This window comes from Micropterus salmoides, unplaced genomic scaffold, assembly GCF_014851395.1.
Source record: "Micropterus salmoides isolate LMB-PRFRI ecotype aquatic unplaced genomic scaffold, ASM1485139v1 Ms_hic_scaffold_20, whole genome shotgun sequence".
NCBI classification, from domain to species: domain Eukaryota; kingdom Metazoa; phylum Chordata; class Actinopteri; order Centrarchiformes; family Centrarchidae; genus Micropterus; species Micropterus salmoides.
In genome coordinates, this window is record NW_024041151.1 from 31,089,815 (window position 1) to 31,107,423 (window position 17,609).

The following is a 17,609-nucleotide window of genomic DNA, read 5'->3' on the forward strand; positions in this document are numbered from 1 at the left end:
ACTACTCTCAACATTGGACAATAGGCAATCGGGCGACGCACCACCAAACCGGGAAGGGCAGGGTATTTTTCTCACACTTTCTACCACTATCATAGGTGTCATTTACACTGGGGATGTTGGGGCCATGTCCCCATGCCAAATGGCTGATTTTGTTCCCACCACTTTTTTAAAGCATAGTTTGTTAAAAAAAAAACATTTTGAAATATAGTTTGTAGTTAAATAACAAATGAAAATGCCTTTAGAAAGGTTTGCACATTAAGAAAACATGAAATGCAATTAAAATACAGAAGAAACAATGTGCATTGTTCAAAAGTAACTTAAGCTAAAACAAACAAGCTACTGATTATAAAATGACCCAAAAATGTGCATGCACCAATCAACAACTTGAACAAATTTCTTTTTGGCTAAGATTTCCGTTTTCTCCATGTGAACATGACAAAAGAGTAGGAAAAACTAAATCATGTCTATATATGTGTTGCCTCAGCAGGGATGATATTACATTAGAAAATTTGATTTACAGGAGAAACAGATCTGAAAGCAACACAAAATGCCTGAGAGCAGCACTGCACTAGATTCAATTATATATTTTGAAATGTGACGTGCTACCTGAATTTTGTGTTTCCTTTTCCATAAATAAAAACATTTTCACCATAAATTGGTGCAGAAACTTTCACCAGAATGCAGGAAATTAAGTGTTTAAAGATCAAAATGCCCTAGGGGAGGGCCCCCAGACCCCCCACTCATTAATATTGGCATTGAGGTTATCTTTAAAACACTGTTTAAGGATCTTTCGTCTCATTCTGGTGAAGCTAATATCGCGTATTGTGGTATCTTGCTAACTAAGTGTCTCTTCTGAGCCCCTGTGTCCCCAACTTTTCAATACAAAGTGGCGCTCTTGACCACACTGTTTGTTAGCTGTGACAGTTTGCCTCTGAATATCGTTGTCCAATCAGTGTCAAGTCGTGGTCCGTGGAGTCCCGCCCATATGGGGCGATTTCATTCCGGTGGAAAATCACCCAAATCACTCTCAGGCTGTATTCGAAACCGCCTACTTATAGTAGTAATACGTACTGATTTGGCTTAAATGTAGTATGCAAACAAAAGCAAAATCTGCAGTAGGCATCGGACCAGTCTACCTCGCGTACTGTTTCCCATAATGCAAAGCGCTGGTATTCAGTTCAATTCAATTTTATTTATATAGCGCCAAATCACAACAACAGTTATCTCACAGCACTTTTCATAAAAGAGCAGGTCTAGACCGTACTCTATGATGCTATTTACAGAAGCCCAACAATTCCCACCAAGAGCAGCACTAGGAGACAGAGGCAAGGAAAAACTTCCTTTTAAGAGGCAGAAACCTCGAGCAGAACCATGGCTCAGGGTGGGCGGCCATCTGCCTCGACCGGTTGGGGTGAAGGAGAGAGAGGGAGAGAGAGAGTGAGAGAGAGAGAGAGAGCAAGAGAGGAACAGAGAGAAAGAGAGATGGATGGAAGGAGAGAGAGGGGAGGGAGACAGCCTACATAATATACACACACAGAGGTACAGACAGTAAAGGTGATGTTGCTATAGACTAAATGAAAAAATGGTACCGATATTTATAGTAGTGTTAATGGTAACAATCGTAATGTTAATGATTATAATAACAATAGGACTAGTAACAATAGTCGTTGCAGCAGAGGGTGTCGAGCAAGAACACGGGGGCAGCAGGTGACCCGCAGCCACAGATCCAGACTCCACAGCTCCAGAGCCAGAAAACCTGCAGGAAGTGATAGGAGGAGAGAGGAGAGGGACGAGGAAGCACAAGACTACCGGAAAGGGGAGAAGTTGTGTTAGTAACATGCAATAATGGGATGAGGTTGCATACAGAGGGAGAGAAAGTAGAGGAGAGAGGAGCTCAGTGCATCATGAGAAATCCCCCGGCAGTCTAGGCCTATAGCAGCATAACTAAGGGATGGTTCAGGACTCACCTGAGCCAGCCCTAACTATAAGCTTTATCAAAGAGGAAAGTCTTAAGCCTACTCTTAAATGTGGAGATGGTGTCTGCCTCCTGAACCCAAACTGGAACCTGGTTCCACAGGAGAGGAGCTTGATAGCTGAACGCTCTGGCTCCCATTCTACTTTTGGAGACTCTAGGAACCACAAGTAACCCTGCATTCTGGGAGCGCAGTGCTCTGGTGGGGTAGTAAGGTACTATGAGCTCTTTAAGATAAGATGGTGCCTGACCATTAAGAGCTTTGTAGGTAAGAAGAATGATTTTAAATTCTATTCTGGATTTTACTGGAAGCTAAAACAGGAGAAATGTGATCTCTTTTCCTGGTTCCTGTCAGAACACGTGCTGCAGCATTCTGGATCAGCTGAAGAGTCTTAATGGACTTTTTCGAGCAGCCTGATAATAAGGAATTGCAGTAATCCAGCCTAGAAGTAACAAATGCATGGACTAGTTTTTCTGCATCATTTTTAGACAGGATGTTCCTGATTTCCGCAATATTACGTAGGTGAAAAAAGGCGGTCCTTGAAATTTGCTTAATGTGAGACTTAAACGACATGTCCTGATCAAAGATAACTCCAAGATTCCTCACAGTGGTGCTGGAGGCCAAGGCGATGCCATCAAGGGAAACTATATCTTTAGATAATGCGTCACGGAGGTGCTTAGGCCCCAGAACAATAACTTCAGTTTTATCTGAGTTTAACATTAGAAAATTACAGGTCATACAGGTTTTAACTTCCTGAAGGCACATTTGAAGTTTAGCTAACTGATGAGTTTCATCTGGCTTGATCGATAGATATAACTGAGTATCATCTGCATAACAATGAAGGTTTATGGAATATTTCCTGATAATATTGCCTAAGGGAAGCATATGTAAAGTGAAGAGGATTGGTCCGAGCACAGATCCTTGAGGAACTCCATGACTAACTTTGGAGGACTCATCGTTAACAGTACTGTAACAACAACTGGTCTTCTCTTTAGAAGACAACAACAGAACTTGTTTTACAATTTTCCTACGCTGTTTTTCATCACTAAATCCACTTCTAACAAGTTTTGAGGTGAGCAATCAACTGTGTAGATTTCAAATATCAGCAGTTTTAGGAAATGTGAAAATGTGCTCGAACATTGTCGGAATTGAGAAGCTCCGCAAATGCAGAGCTCCAGAATCTGCAACGTGGCCTCCTCACACCTCGGAGCACTACACTTGGGCTCGCCCAACGCTGCTTGCAACTTTAATTAAATTTTTGCACGGAAGCCCTAGGCAGCCATCAATTCGATTCAACAAAGTTCTTATGAAGAGACTGTTTCACATGCTAACAATAACACACGTGCTGGACTGTGTGCATCAGGGCGATTGGTCCACATCCATCAACCTATGGATTTTTCATTCACCCATCATTCCCAAACACAGGAAATTCCTGCGCATCTCATTCAGGAGAATCCATTTAATGTTACACATTTGCTGAAGGCTATTTTGGAACCTTTGAAATAGCCGTGAGGAAATGTGTGATTGGATTCCCCTGAATCTCTTCATACAAACTTTGCTGAACAGGACAATAAAAAACACACAAAAGAAGGGGAAAAAAGTAATTGGGAGTGGGAGTCAAAGACATAATCCTTGAATTAAAAGTCCTGTGTTCTGCAAACTGAGCTAAACACTCACACTGAAAAGTTTTCTGAAATTATCCTAAAGAAACGCACCTGCTGACCGCTGTATTCAGCAATGGTTTGTTATCTCGAGATCACAAGATAATTATCCCGAATCACAGGAAAACAGAGTAAAAAAATATTTGTATGGATTGCCGCTTAGGGCTTCCATAGTTTTGTTTGTTTTGTTTTCGTTTAGATGGTTTATTTATTTACCCCCGGCCCACACTCCAGTACAGTAGGTGGCGGTAATGCACCAATAATGTTGGATGCCAACCGCCGTTAAACAACAAAGAAGAAGAAGAAGAAGAAGAAGAAGAAGAAGAAGAAATTGAACCGGAAATGGAACTGGGCTCTTACTGCTAGGCGGAGCACGGCAGATTGTATTGAGTGGCATTATTATGATTTTGCTAGTTTATTGCTAACATTTGTGAAAATAGTTATATGTTACTCCTGTGTATATGAATGGATACAATGGGGTAATGTGGACCCGTCTTTCCCTGATCGGATGTGACTTCGAAAGGTGGGGCGCAGTCATGGAACTAAGTTAGCTAATGTTACTTGTTAATTTAGCTGCTAACTACAGCTAGCTAATGTTAACCAAAGAAAGCTTCAGTGATGTTAGCCTACACAAACTTACGAGCTTAGTTGCAGTGGCCTGTGGCACTGGTTAAATATGTTTACAGTTTGAATACCGAGTATATACACGTGACCGTGTTACTTTTAGGAGGCGAATGCTGACTTTGCTAATGTTGATCGATATAGGAGTTTTGAGTTAGCAAGTTTCCGAATAGCTAGAAAGAAATGGCTGCATAGCCACCGTCAAACAAGCTACCGGGAATCATCATTAGTTAGTCGGGTTGTCGGGGAAGGTGTTTAAGATTATCACTAGACGCCATAACCAAATACAAAGCACTTCTGCCTTTATAGAGATAACGTTAAACCATGAAACAGTCATCGTGTAATGGTTTGTCTCAAGTGACACAGCTTGACAAACTTGACATCCCACTGCAGCTTAGCGTTAACGTTAGCTGCAATTAGCGTCAGTCGGAGAAGCTTATTGCCAAGTAGGTTTACACATACAAGGGATTTTCTTTGGCGAGTTGGTGCATAACAGTGAAAATAAAATATAAGTTGACAAGATACTAAAAAATGTACAAGAACAATAAAGAATATCATCTGTTAAAATGACCAACAGTGTTCATATTCAGGACAGTCACACACCGAGTCCGTGACAAAATGTCAATATTGTAACAACAAAATAGTTTTGACAGTTCAGCGGTTCCAAGCTAACTTACTCCAAATAACCAGTTACATAATATATGTTCCAGTCATAAGCACACATCAGATTTGACGCTGTAATGCATAAGGGCTTGTGCTATACATTCAGACTCTGACTGTGTTTGTTCACTCATTTTTAACTTCAGTTGAATTTTTCTGCTGCTATTGGTTGTTAAACTCTGGTACGAGTGTACTGCAAGCATGACGCAGTGACTGCGTGGAGGCGTTTCTGATATTTTGTTTGCAAAGTGAGTGACGTTGCCTACTGATAGTGTCTGCTCAAACATGTTAAAACAACAATTTATATATTATCGTAGACATTCATACCGCACACCTCTATTCACGAGCTATGCTTGGAGACTGTTTGTGCCATTCTGCAAAGTATGGTCATGTTATGAGAAGTTTTTGAACAGTGATGGAAAAATCCTAAATATGATTTTAATGCTCTATAACCACAGATTGTATAATAATAGGCCATTGCAGAACAAGCAAAGGTACAGCGTAGCTGCGAAGTTGATGTTCCTCTGCAGAATGCTTTACTGTCCTGACTGATAATAATAATAATAAAAATAATAATGCATAATCACAGCTTTTGCAATTAGAAAATCTCGTTTTATCATATTGCGATATTATTGCAAAATGCAATTAATCGTTCAGCTCTAGGTGGAAATGTCTTTCCATTATTGGTCGTAGGTATAGCGGGGAAAAAAGACAAAAAAAATCTACCTGGATATCATGGAGCACGCAGCTTTTAGAAAATCAGGCACATGAACTTCTTGTAGTGGTTATTAAATAATTTAATAAAACAGCCATTTTAAGGAAGAAAATGAAACCGTGAAGTTGGTGCAAACATGCGAAAAACGTTTGCCCATGCAAAAGGCTTTTCATAAAAGCAGCTTATTCACAGAATCCGTATGTATCTCTTTGAATGAATGAATGAATTAATGCATTAGCCTACATGCTACATTGATAAAAGTTCAAAAAGGTGCTTGCTTTATCAAAGATAAAATGACACATTATAATAATTATTAGCCATAATAACTATTGTTATATATTACATTTGTTGTAAAAGTAGGTTATTTTTTCTATCGCTTTAATATTTTGATCGTAATTTTTCTATTCTATATATTTATACTGAAGATCAAGATCAAGTGAGTTTTGGCCCTTCTGCTCCATGGAAGGTTTTTGTCCTCACTGAGCTCGCATTACTGGTTGACATTCACATTCTCTACCTTCTGTTAAGGACCGTTGCAGCAGCCTACTTTGGCTTTCTTTTTATTTCCTCTTATTGTATGAGCCAAACACCAAGGTAAATGGGCAAACAGTGAAAACCTTCTTGGTAATAAAACATATTCTGATAAATATGAAATATTATAAATAACAACATTACATTAAATCAGGGCTCCAGACTGGTCTCATTCGTGCAAGATGATCATAAGCTGTTTCACTCGCAAATGCCTCTAAAGTAGAGCATGCAGACCGCAACCTACAGTAATCCCCGCTCCACCGCTAACCGTGGGGAGAAATCCTGGTTGGCAGATCGCTCTGTGGCCACTTCTGCAGCTTTTTATACAATAACTGCGAGACAGATGCGTCATCGGCAGCTTTGGCTAGCTGGCCATTTAGCTAAACACAAGCTGTTTGTTGAAACGTTAAACTTTTCATAAAGTTGGTGAGTTCGTCAAGTTTGATGTGCTACACCAAACTTTCAAATGTTGAACTCGTTCTGCATAAATGGTTCTGATTATTGACTCTTATCACTTAGCATTAACTAATTAAAGACTAACTCAACACCCATGTAGAGCATTTTTCTTGCTCAAGGATTTAAAGAAAACAACCCAGAAAAATGAAACTGCTGTAACTGGATTTAATATACTAGTGGCAAGCTAAATAGCAAATATGAAATTATTATCAATATAGTAACATAATTATTAATATTATACTAACAGTACACTAAATGAACATTATACTTTTTATTTAATTTTATAATTATCATGTGCTGGTGCAACCAACTGAGAAACTTGGTAGCACCAGTGCTGCCAGTGGAAAAGTCTGGAGCCCTGCATTAAATAGTACAGTAATATAAAGAAGTACTATTTTAAAAGACGCGTACAATGGTGTCCCGTGATTTTTTCAAATGGCATTCACACCTGAAATAGACTGCTCCAGATTTTACTTGACAGTGGTCCGCACCAGCGTTTGAGTTTAGCGTTCACACCATGTACCCTTATCCACTGCTCCATCACCACCACACGATGAACACGTGTACAAGTTTGAACACACGTAACAGAGGTTGTGCCATACCATACCTAAATGATTGATAAATGAACCATATATATGAACCACTGGCGAATCATAAATATGTTAACACATTTATTTTTTAACCAGATTTGTTTCTAACTCACAATTTCCAGCCTGCACCATGTGATTAATGTTATCTAACTTTAAACAGGTACTTGCACTGTTCTTGGCTTGGGACAGAGAGAATAAGCAAGAAAAGGGGATGGAAAAGGTGTTATCAGCGACCACTTTTAACACCCTCGCTGAGAGAGACTGAGAGGAAGTGAAGGGAATCCTCTGGTGTACACACAATAGACTGAGAAAAAGAGAAATCATCCAGAGCTATAAGCCACACTTCATAAAGCAGAGGAAATGGCTTTCTTGGACAATCCAGCCATCATTCTGGCCCACATCAGACAGTCTCATGTGACCAGTGATGATACAGGAATGTGTGAGATGGTACTAATAGACCAGGATGTGGATCTGGAGAAGTGCCAGCTGGCTCTGGTGCCCGGCAGCAGCTGTGGGTCTACAGAGTCGGGGTCCATGAGCGAGGGAGGCAGCAGCGTGACAGACAGTCATGCCTGTGATCTCTCCCAGTCCATGGACATCACCTCCAGCTGGGACTTTGGCATCCGTCGGCGCTCCAACACAGGTAGGTTCATCTCCAGGCCTAGCCTCCCTCCTGTCATTATGGTGGGAACAGCCCGAAAGCCTGTTCTGCTGTTGATTAGAGGGGGTTTGTGTGTCTAATCTGGGTCAGTGGTTTAGTGAGACTCAAGTCAAATTGTGTGCTATTGAAGGTCGTGCTGGAAGTGGTAGGCATGGGGTAAGATTGCAGTTTTCTGTGTGAATGTTATTAATTGCTATGAGGTGAGTAGCACAGATCAAATCAACAATGATTAATGCTCCTTTTGCATGCCAGGATACTTTGTAAATTAAGCAGTCCATGTGAGATTGTCCAGATTTTTCTATTTATTACTTGATGAAGATGATGGGCAAAACATGGTATGAGCCTTGCAACACAAGGCCATTGGTTCCCTTTGCTCTATGATCCAGTGCATACTCCTTACAAGGTACACTTAGCAGACCCTAACCATGTGCTGGTTGTGCAGGTTCACAAGATTACAAGAATTAAAGGAAAACTACTGATTATTACACTTTAGGGTTAATTTTCATAGCTCAGCCCATTAGTTGTTATCAGTTGCTTTGTGTACTCACCAATGCAATTGTTAAGATTCTGAGGGCAAGTTGCAACGATGATTAACAATTATGGAAAGCTGAGTCTTATCAGTAGCGGTTATAACAATGCACATTTGTGCAGTTCTATCACCAAAAACATTACAAAATATTAAGGACTTAAAAGAGAGGTCACAAAAAGTGGTCCACATCGTCTGAAGCACAAACCATTCTCAAACTTAGACTATGTAGCTATGTACTGTATCAGCTTAAATACATGAGCAAGCATCCAGGAACTGCTACTTCTACTACTGTACACAAACACACACACGTTATGACGCAATGCTACTTTCACTCACCAGGTAACATTTCTATAGCATCAGCCTAATCGGGCTTGTTTTTCTGTAATGTTAACGTTCCCGTCATCTGCGTCATCAGCCGCAGTGTCACCTGGAGCAGCAGGAGATTCAGTGATTCACATTAGTTAATTTCAAGCTTCGCAACACAGATGGGTTGACTTTATGTAAGAAGGTTTGCTCACAAAACGATGTTGTTACATATTATATCGCTATTTTAAGTGGGCATACGGAAATCCTTGACCTTTCCTAGTGGTGTATACCTGCCTATCACGTAGACTACACCACCGGTCAGACGGGTCAAGAAACACAAGCTGTCAGACAACCAGACAGGTTGGAAATAATCCCCTCTCTCCTTATGTGGAAGAGAAAGCAAAGGGAAATTATACAATCATCCCTCAAAGGGGCTGTTTCTCACTCTGCGTTCTTGTGCAGTGGTGAAACGTCGTCAGTCGCAGCCGAAGTACTGTTGCAATTCAAAAGTACAGTCAAATACCCCGATGTGTTCTCGCTTCGCCTGTTTTACTGAGCCTGCATCGGTGGTGACTTGTGTGGACTTAGGATAGCCAAGTATCCCAGAATGCATTTTGCGCCAACAAGCGGAAATGGCAGACGAGACTCACAACTGTAAGTTATAATACTGCTGTTCTAGTGTCACTATGCAGTTTTAAGAGTTTTTTATGCAGGAATATAGTTATTTAAACTCCTGATGTGGTTGATTTCTCAAGATAGAGCTGAAAACGGAATTGTGATTTGAAATCGCAAGTTCGGTTTCATTTCGGCAACTTTGTTAAACATAGCCCACTACTGATGGAGAAAGTCAGCAGAGCACACACAAACTGGGAGAGAGACAGGAAGAGGAAGTGTTTGAAACAGAGGTGTAGTGTGTGTGAGTGTGTGGGGGGAGGGGGGACTGAAGGGAAATGGAGCAGATTCAAGTAGGCGATTTTTAATTTTTTGCGTTTTTTTCCTCGTTACTTGAATCTGCTCACCCTGCTTTTGCCTTTAGTTCTCTTTTCCCCACACACACTCTTACACCTCTGCTCTCTTGCTGCAAACACAATGGCTTGCGCCACATCTTTCTGTCTCTCTCTCTCTGCATGTTTCTGCTCTGCTGACTTTCTCCATCAGCAGTATGAAGTATATAAAGTCACCGTAAAGACACAGAACTCTTCTTTTGGATTTTTCTGTTTTCACAGCAGCAGGTGCGCCGCATGTAAAATGTAATGTAAAATATCCACCATGTCTTTTAAGGTAATACCAGATAACAACTCTGTGTTTCTCTGCAAAATGCTAAAATGGGTTGCCAAATATACCTGGACGGCTGTTAATAGGTAAGTATAAGTATACAAGTAAAGTCTATTTCTGGGAAACACTGGCATATCAGGCTTGTCCTTCTTCTGCCTCAACCGGTTCTACGTTGTTGTAATTTTCTGTAGTAAGTATCTGCTGTTCAACATCAATCAATCCAACATGATCCGCTCAGTTTCAGTCGTCACTGTTTGTAGTAGCCTACACCAATGAAGAAAAAGGACCTTGACAGAGTGGACATGGAAACGTATAAATGCTCCTGGCAGACCGGGTAATATTTATATAATTATAATTATACAGACAGTAAATATTATATGTTATAAAGAGTGGCCAAATAAATATATTGAGCTTTGAAATCTGGGAATTTAAGTCAGAACGTTTTCTCTCAGGTATAGTTTCCCATTGTTTCACAGCACACTCTGACGTCTGCCTGTAGAATGGCCAAATTGACACACGGGAAGCGCTATCGATAGCAGCAACAATAACAAGGCTGCCTGTATGTGCAGACAAGTTTAATCGGTCTTGTGAGCGCTTAATTGTCCGATGCCAATTATGAAAAGAGCCATTAATCAGCAGTTTTCAGAATTGACCACTATTTTCTGATGTTTGGTTTTTGTCATTCCTCACATTTACATTCAGTTTTGCTGATTTTGATGACAGTGTGGCAGCAGCATTCAACTGTCTCGGCAGACAATTCTACACCAGTCACCACCCAATCAATGTTCTTCAGAATTCAGACTTCGTCATGTGATGGTCTGATGTCAGCCCTTTAAATCTCAAGGTTTGGTGTCCTAATCAACATCAAATAATCAAATCAGTTATCAAATTAGTATACTGTGTTGAAGGTGGCATGTAGGTGTGGAAATGATGTGTTGTGAGTTTGAATCAAATGAAAGGGGTATGAATCTTTTTTTTTTTAAGCTACATTCAGGTGTTTTATATGGAAGGTATGTGGTTTTGGTGATAGAGGGAGTCCAAAGGTAGACAGCATGTCTCCTTTTGGCTCCCTTGACTTCTGTAGTTTGGTGAAGTTGTGGGTAGAAATCTGCAATCCTCTGAGACTTTCAGACTTGAGATGAGCACTGACCTGTGGTGGCTCTTTTATCAGGACTTCAACAAGACAGCCGTGAGAAACCTGGGGCTGCTGGTAAGATAAGAGGGATGAACAAAAAGTATCCAGGTTTTATTTGATGTTAACTTGTTAGTTCTTGGTGTGTGTACTACTATACATTTCTATGTGTGTGACTGTCTTTTTTTTTTTTAAGCTTGGTCATGTTTGTCAAAATATCACATGTCAGAGAGTCAGTGTGTCAAACTGAATAAAACAAAAGTCCTTCTCATGTGGCTCTCACAGGCTCAATGAAAAATTAAATGACTTTGAACCATATAAAGTGTACTAGTATTTTCATAATAAAATGTAATGTTTCACCAGTTTTTCAGCAAATTGGGCTTGTTCGCATGTGATTCACATTTAAATGTTCTTCATTCTTTTCAGCCCAAAGACTTGAAAGGTTAAGGAAAGAACGGCAGAACCAAATCAAATGTAAAAACATTCAGTGGAAAGAGAGGACATCCTCCCAATCAGGTAGTGTTTCTCACCAGCTTCACTCAGTACTAATTGCGTAGCAAAACCCGACAATTCCTTTTTCACTTATTACTGTTTCTGTGTGTTGTGCATTTTAAAAAATATTTTATTCTGAAAAAGGTAACAGTTTTTATGTTTTGTTGACTTTTTTCTTATAAATTACTGGACAGTTTTAACTCTAAAAATTCCAGTAGAACATTCTCCAATACTCATAATAAAAAGTTTGGATTAGTGGTCGACTGTCTCCCATTAAATACGCTACTACTAAGTGAGCTTTCTGTATTGGCCAGTTTTTTCCAGGGTGTGTTACTGCAGTAAGAGCAGTGATTATTGTGTTCAGTGTACTTGAAAATAACGAAGTGTTTGGTGCATGTTTTTTGTGCTCTTGTGGTTTATATGCAGTTGAGGATCTGGGGACTTTGTTTGAAAAACGGGACTTTAAAGACAGGCCGCGAACAGCAGGTACCAAATCCACCCTCTCACTGCGGCTGGAGCAGTGTCCCCAGCAGCTCAACAACCCCTTCAATGAATACTCCAAATTTGATGGCAAGGTGAGTTATTCCATATTTTCTTATTCTTTGCTTATATATTGATTCTCTATTGGATTGAATTAATCCAATACAGCAAACCTTCTGTCAAGTTATAAAGCATTTAAAAACAACCAAAGGGCTGAACAAAGTTATATAATAGAAAGAATTTTTTTTTTAACCCAGATAAATTAAAACAGGCCAAACAATTAATGACATACAACAAAAAGATTAAAAAAACAAGACAGTTAAAGGTTCAGTGTGTAATATTTCCGAGACTCTATTGACAGAAATGCAATATAAGATCCATAACTATGTTTTGTATTATTTCAGTGGCATATAAAGACCTTACATAATGAACTGTTATGTTTTTATTACCTTAGAATGAGACATTTATATCTACATAACCGCGGGCACCCCCTGCTGTGGAGGTCGCTATTTGTTGTTATGTTTCTACCATGGCCCACAACGGACAAATAGCACTACAGAGCGCGTTTCGTCATCACGACGTTCTTCTTCTGCTTTTATAATTCCGGCAGTGTAGACGCATGTCACTACATTAAATACATACATAGAAGAAGAATAGGGAATAATAATAACAACAATTATAATAATAATAAAGTAGTAGTAGTAGTAGTAGTCTTCTGCTTTATTAGAAGTAAGAAGAGAAGTGACATTTGGACAAATTAACGAGCACACGTGTTATTTAGCATGAGACCTGACAGCCTGTGGATCTTTATACCATGAAGCCAGACGAGTCCGGACAGATACAGACAGCTGACTGCAGAAATGACAGATGTTGTGGATTTTCCCAGATGGAAGGCTATAATATGGGACAGATGTTTTCAAAGCGGTGCTGAAGTTGTCTGTTTTCTGCTGGACAGTTAATTAACTTAAATTTGTCAGACTTTAGTGATGCAAATGAAAGCTGTTGTTTGATAGCTTTAGCTTGAAGCTGGACATAATCACAGAGAGCCCTGACATGTTTCCCCTGTCAGTGGTGTGAAATATGGATTCATTTCATGGCGCCTACTTATTCTCCAGCCTGTGGGTTTGGCTTTGCTGGTTACGTTAGCGAGACAACCAGCTGATCAGTAACGTTAATTGGCAATAAAACCATAACGTTAGCTTAGAGCATGGAAGCATCAGCCAGCTAAACTTTTACTGCCCTGGTAGAAAAATCATGTAAGGTTAGTTGCAATGGTTTATTCTCTTGCACTGGCTTTGGCTTGTGGTGTAAAATATGTAGACTAGATGGATTAATTTCATGTAGTTTCTCTCTCTGTTTTGGCTTTGTCGGTTACATTCGTGAGACAATCAGCTGATCACTAATTGGCAATAAAACGGTACCTGGAAGCTCAGATCAGACAGCTAAACCTTTACTGTGCTGAAAAAATATGTAGTTGGATTGTAATTTAATGTAGTTCTTCTCCAGCGGCTGTTATGGCTTTGTTACGTGGACAGAAATATGCCGTTACCTTCCTGAGCTGAACAGCTGATGAAAATGTTTGGCTATAAAACGGTTAAAGCATGGAAGCTCAGATCAGCAGCTAAACTTCACATTTTACTGCCCTGGTGGAAAACATGTATTTCTTTTTACTGCTAACGGTGATATATAACAAGACCGTGTGCCTGTCAAGTGAGCAATAATAAATACTTTCAGAATTAGTTTTTGTGGATATTGTTTCCCACTGTTTTGTCCTTTCACATGCTAAATGCCCATTTAAAAACATTGCAGTGTTTTACTACAAGCTGAAATTATGGCTGTCAGTACTACTTTGTGTTTCTGTTGTATTTTAAGAAATTAAAAAATATTTTGGTAAGATTTGCATGCTCATCTAATTAAGAAAAGCAAGAGGAGCCTTGATTGTAAACTTCACGTATTATGTGGTTTATAATGGACTGAAACTGAGCTTACATTGTCCTGTTATCTGTCAGTGGTCATACTTGAAACACTAGACGTGATTTCAGAAGGTTTTCATTAGGGCCCGATCACGAACCGTTCAGGACTAAGACTAAATTTTAAATTGGCTGACAAAAATTAACACTAGATCTGAGGGGTCTAGAACAGTGAAGTTAGGAGTTCTGAAATATAAGATGGAGCATGTCCATGTAATGCCTTTAAAAACAATTAACAGCACCTTAAAACTGACTCTATATTTGACTGGTAACCAGTGAAAAGCAGGCAATATTGGGGGGATATGGTTCCTCTTCCTTGTACCAGTCAACAATCTAGTAGCTGCATTTTGAACAAGCTGCAACTGTGATAATGACAAGTGACAGATGCCACAGTAAAAGGAATTGACCCTTCGCTAAGCCATGCCCTGAATACACAGCTGGCCAATCACAGCGCAGTATAGGACTCTGTCTAACTGAGGTCCGACACTTTCATGGCTGCGCTCCGTTGACTCATATGAAAAAAAGAGTTGTTTTCTAGCTTTTTTGGCTGTATTTTTCTAAGATCTGGTCAAACGCTGTTCTGCTTTTTAACAATAGTAATAATGAATAGAGGCCTACCCAGCTGTACAGGAACAGTGTTGATCCTTAATATCGTTGTCTTTTGTCTCAGTCGTCGGGGGATGCGGTGGTTCACTTGTACTGTGTGATCAGTAAGCTTTAACTTCTATGTTTCAGTTTGACAGACTGAATACAACCTTCAAATGTATAATGCAATTGCAAAACTGTCTGCTTCTTTCTGAGATCGCTTTTTCCAACAAATTTGACAATATTTCTCCAGAGAGTGCAGTAATAGACAGTGGCAGCGCCGACAGTTTGTCGGACTTAGCATCAGTAACTAAGGGGGGCGGGGCATAACGAATGGTCAATTGCAGTAACCAATTCTCAAGAGGATACAAGAGCATGCAAGACATTCTCCAAGTCCTTAACAGAGAGAATGGATTTCAGTTTTGCTGTGGTCCTTAAATGGAAAAAGCTGCCTTTAACATCAGAATTTATTTGTTGAATTTCAATGGCGAATCAAAGATAAAACACAAATGTCTAGCAAAGGGTTGCACATTTATGGACAAGGGGCCCAGATTTTTCGAATTGTGTCTGACAAATAATATTACTTCTCTTCTATTACGTTTTATTCTCATTTAGTTGGAAAATGTTTATTGCCATCAACGCTTAATATCATTTAGACCAGTGGTCGGCAATAGGTGAGCTTCGGGCCAGAGCCGGCCCGCCAGCAATAATATCAGGCCTGCGTCCAGATTGGTTTGATAGCAGAAAAATAAAAATAAATAAATTGATAGCAGCTGGTGCTGAAATAGATCTCAGTCATGACAGCTACAGTTACTGATTGTGCCTTCAAAATAAAAGCGGACATTCGAGACTCTGGTTTGCTTGACACACCTCTTAAAAAGCCGTCAGTAATAGTGTGACTGGATTCCTCTGAATTTCCTCAGGAAAATGAAAATAAGTGTCCATAGGTTTATGAATGTGGATCAAACGCCGGAATGCACACACATTGCAGCACATGGAGGGGGAAAAAAATATCCACAGTTATTTGGAATTGGAATTGATCTTACAACCTTCCTAACGGGAGTACCGCACAGTACTGATTGTGTTAAACGTACACACGAGTATTCCGAGATTTGAAATAATTTTACTTTGTTCTGGCCCTCCATGTAACGGCTTGAAAAAAATTTGGCCCGCTGCCAGACTTATTTTCCTGATCCCTGATTTAGACAGTTAAAATTGGACTGCAAGGACTTTTAATCACCTGGTTTCAGTGGTAGGTACAGATGTGTATCATCAGTATAACTGTTGTATAATATATTATGTCTACGGAGAATGGAGCCCAAGGGAAGCATATACAAAAAAAAATAAAATTGGCCCCATTGAAACCACTGTAGAGCAACACCCTTGGATACCAACCCTTTGCTGGAGGTGATCCAGAAGGATGTCATGATCAACAGTGTCAAAAGCAGTGCTAAGGTTCCAGTATCACCAAACAACAACAAATCATTCAGTACCTTAAGCAGTGCTGTTTCTGTGCAGTGATGTACCCTGAAACCTGACTGAAAGTTATCTAGCACATTGTTTTTAGTTACAAATGAGGAGAGTTGAGAAAGAATGACCTTCTCCAATATATGACAGAATCATTTAAGATCATTTAAATTATTAAAATCTGTAGGGTCTAGATTGGGTTTTTAAATAAGAGGCTGAACCACAGCATGTTCAAAAGTGGAAGGAACAATCCCATGTCTAATGAGCAATCACAGGAGTTGAGATGGAGCAATACAAAACCTCATATTTAGTGCCCTATGAAATCCCTCCCCCCTTCAAACAGCGTAGGACGGCTACAGTGGGTGACACAGGACAAAAGATGTTGTCTGCAAATATTGATATATGAAATTCATTTTCATTTTTGATTAATTTGATAAATTAATTACAAAACTTTTTTTTTTTTTTTATTGCTTGACAGCCCTAATTATTATAATTTTTCTACTTTTGTTACTCATTTTTGAATGGCTGAGGATGCTCGAAAACTTGCACACACAAAGTTGGGCAGTGATTGGGCTTGGATGTGGTCAGGGGGCTCTATAGTGCTCCCAAACAACACATGCCATGGTTGGGATAAAACTGATTTGATTTTCATGAGATTTGGTTCTGTTTCATTGAGTTTCTTTTAAGAGTTTGCTCAACAGGAAGTCCGTAATTTAGACGGCAGGTATATTTTTACACTTTTTATCGTCTCCACCAATTATTCACACTTCACACATAATTCACACATTATGCACACTTCAGTATACTCTACCCTCTGAGAATCTTTGTAATGTAATGGTTGTTTCTTATGTCATGTTGTGGAATGTTTTGCATCATACTATGATTAACTGTTGATTTATCCTGTAAGAAAGCCCACCTAAGAGAAAAAACTAAAGTTTTAGGTAGCTTATGTTGTTACTTTGTATACCTTTTTTTCCTGTAATCGGGGTTTCCCTCTGCATAATGTGCTCTCGGTCTCTTCACCTTTTAGGGCCACATTGGCACAACTGCTACGAAAAAGATAGACGTCTACCTCTCAATGCAGATGGCTCAGGAGAAAGTACATCCAATGACAGTGGTGACCATCGCCAACGCCCGCGTCCACGACCTCATTGGGCTCATCTGTTGGCAGTACACAAGCGAGGGACGAGAACCCAAACTCAAGTGAGTACAAACACATTTCAACACCAGTTTCATTTAATGTCAGTTTCTGTGTAACAAACTCTTCTTCTGTCTGTCACATGTCTCCACAGTGAGAATGTGAACGCCTACTGCCTCCACATTGCTGAGGATGATGGCGAAGTGGACACGGACTTCCCTCCACTAGACTCCAATGAGCCAATCCACAAGTTTGGTTTCAGCACTCTGGCCTTAGTGGAAAAATACTCCTCCCCTGGCCTCGCTTCCAGACAGTCGCTGTTTGTCAGAATGTAAGTAAGACCCACTGAGGGTCAATATGTGAATGT

The 17,609-nt window shown here is 39.8% G+C and overlaps 1 protein-coding gene across 2 annotated transcripts in view; it reads left to right on the forward strand.

The window, feature by feature from the left end:
• The first annotated feature begins 3,965 nt into the window (after window positions 1-3,965).
• The window catches only part of mapkap1 (MAPK associated protein 1), a 40,278-nt gene continuing 26,634 nt past the window's right edge, over window positions 3,966-17,609 (forward strand). The window contains exons 1-6 of one of the 2 annotated variants that reach the window (XM_038733437.1): window positions 3,966-4,157; window positions 7,368-7,850; window positions 11,537-11,626; window positions 12,029-12,177; window positions 17,135-17,307; window positions 17,397-17,573. In XM_038733437.1, the coding sequence (XP_038589365.1) occupies window positions 7,568-7,850; window positions 11,537-11,626; window positions 12,029-12,177; window positions 17,135-17,307; window positions 17,397-17,573 (872 nt within the window). In that variant the 5' untranslated portion in view covers window positions 3,966-4,157; window positions 7,368-7,567. Of the gene's footprint in view, window positions 4,158-7,367; window positions 7,851-11,536; window positions 11,627-12,028; window positions 12,178-17,134; window positions 17,308-17,396; window positions 17,574-17,609 lie in introns of those variants that run through there. The other variant, XM_038733438.1, reaches the window with a different exon arrangement.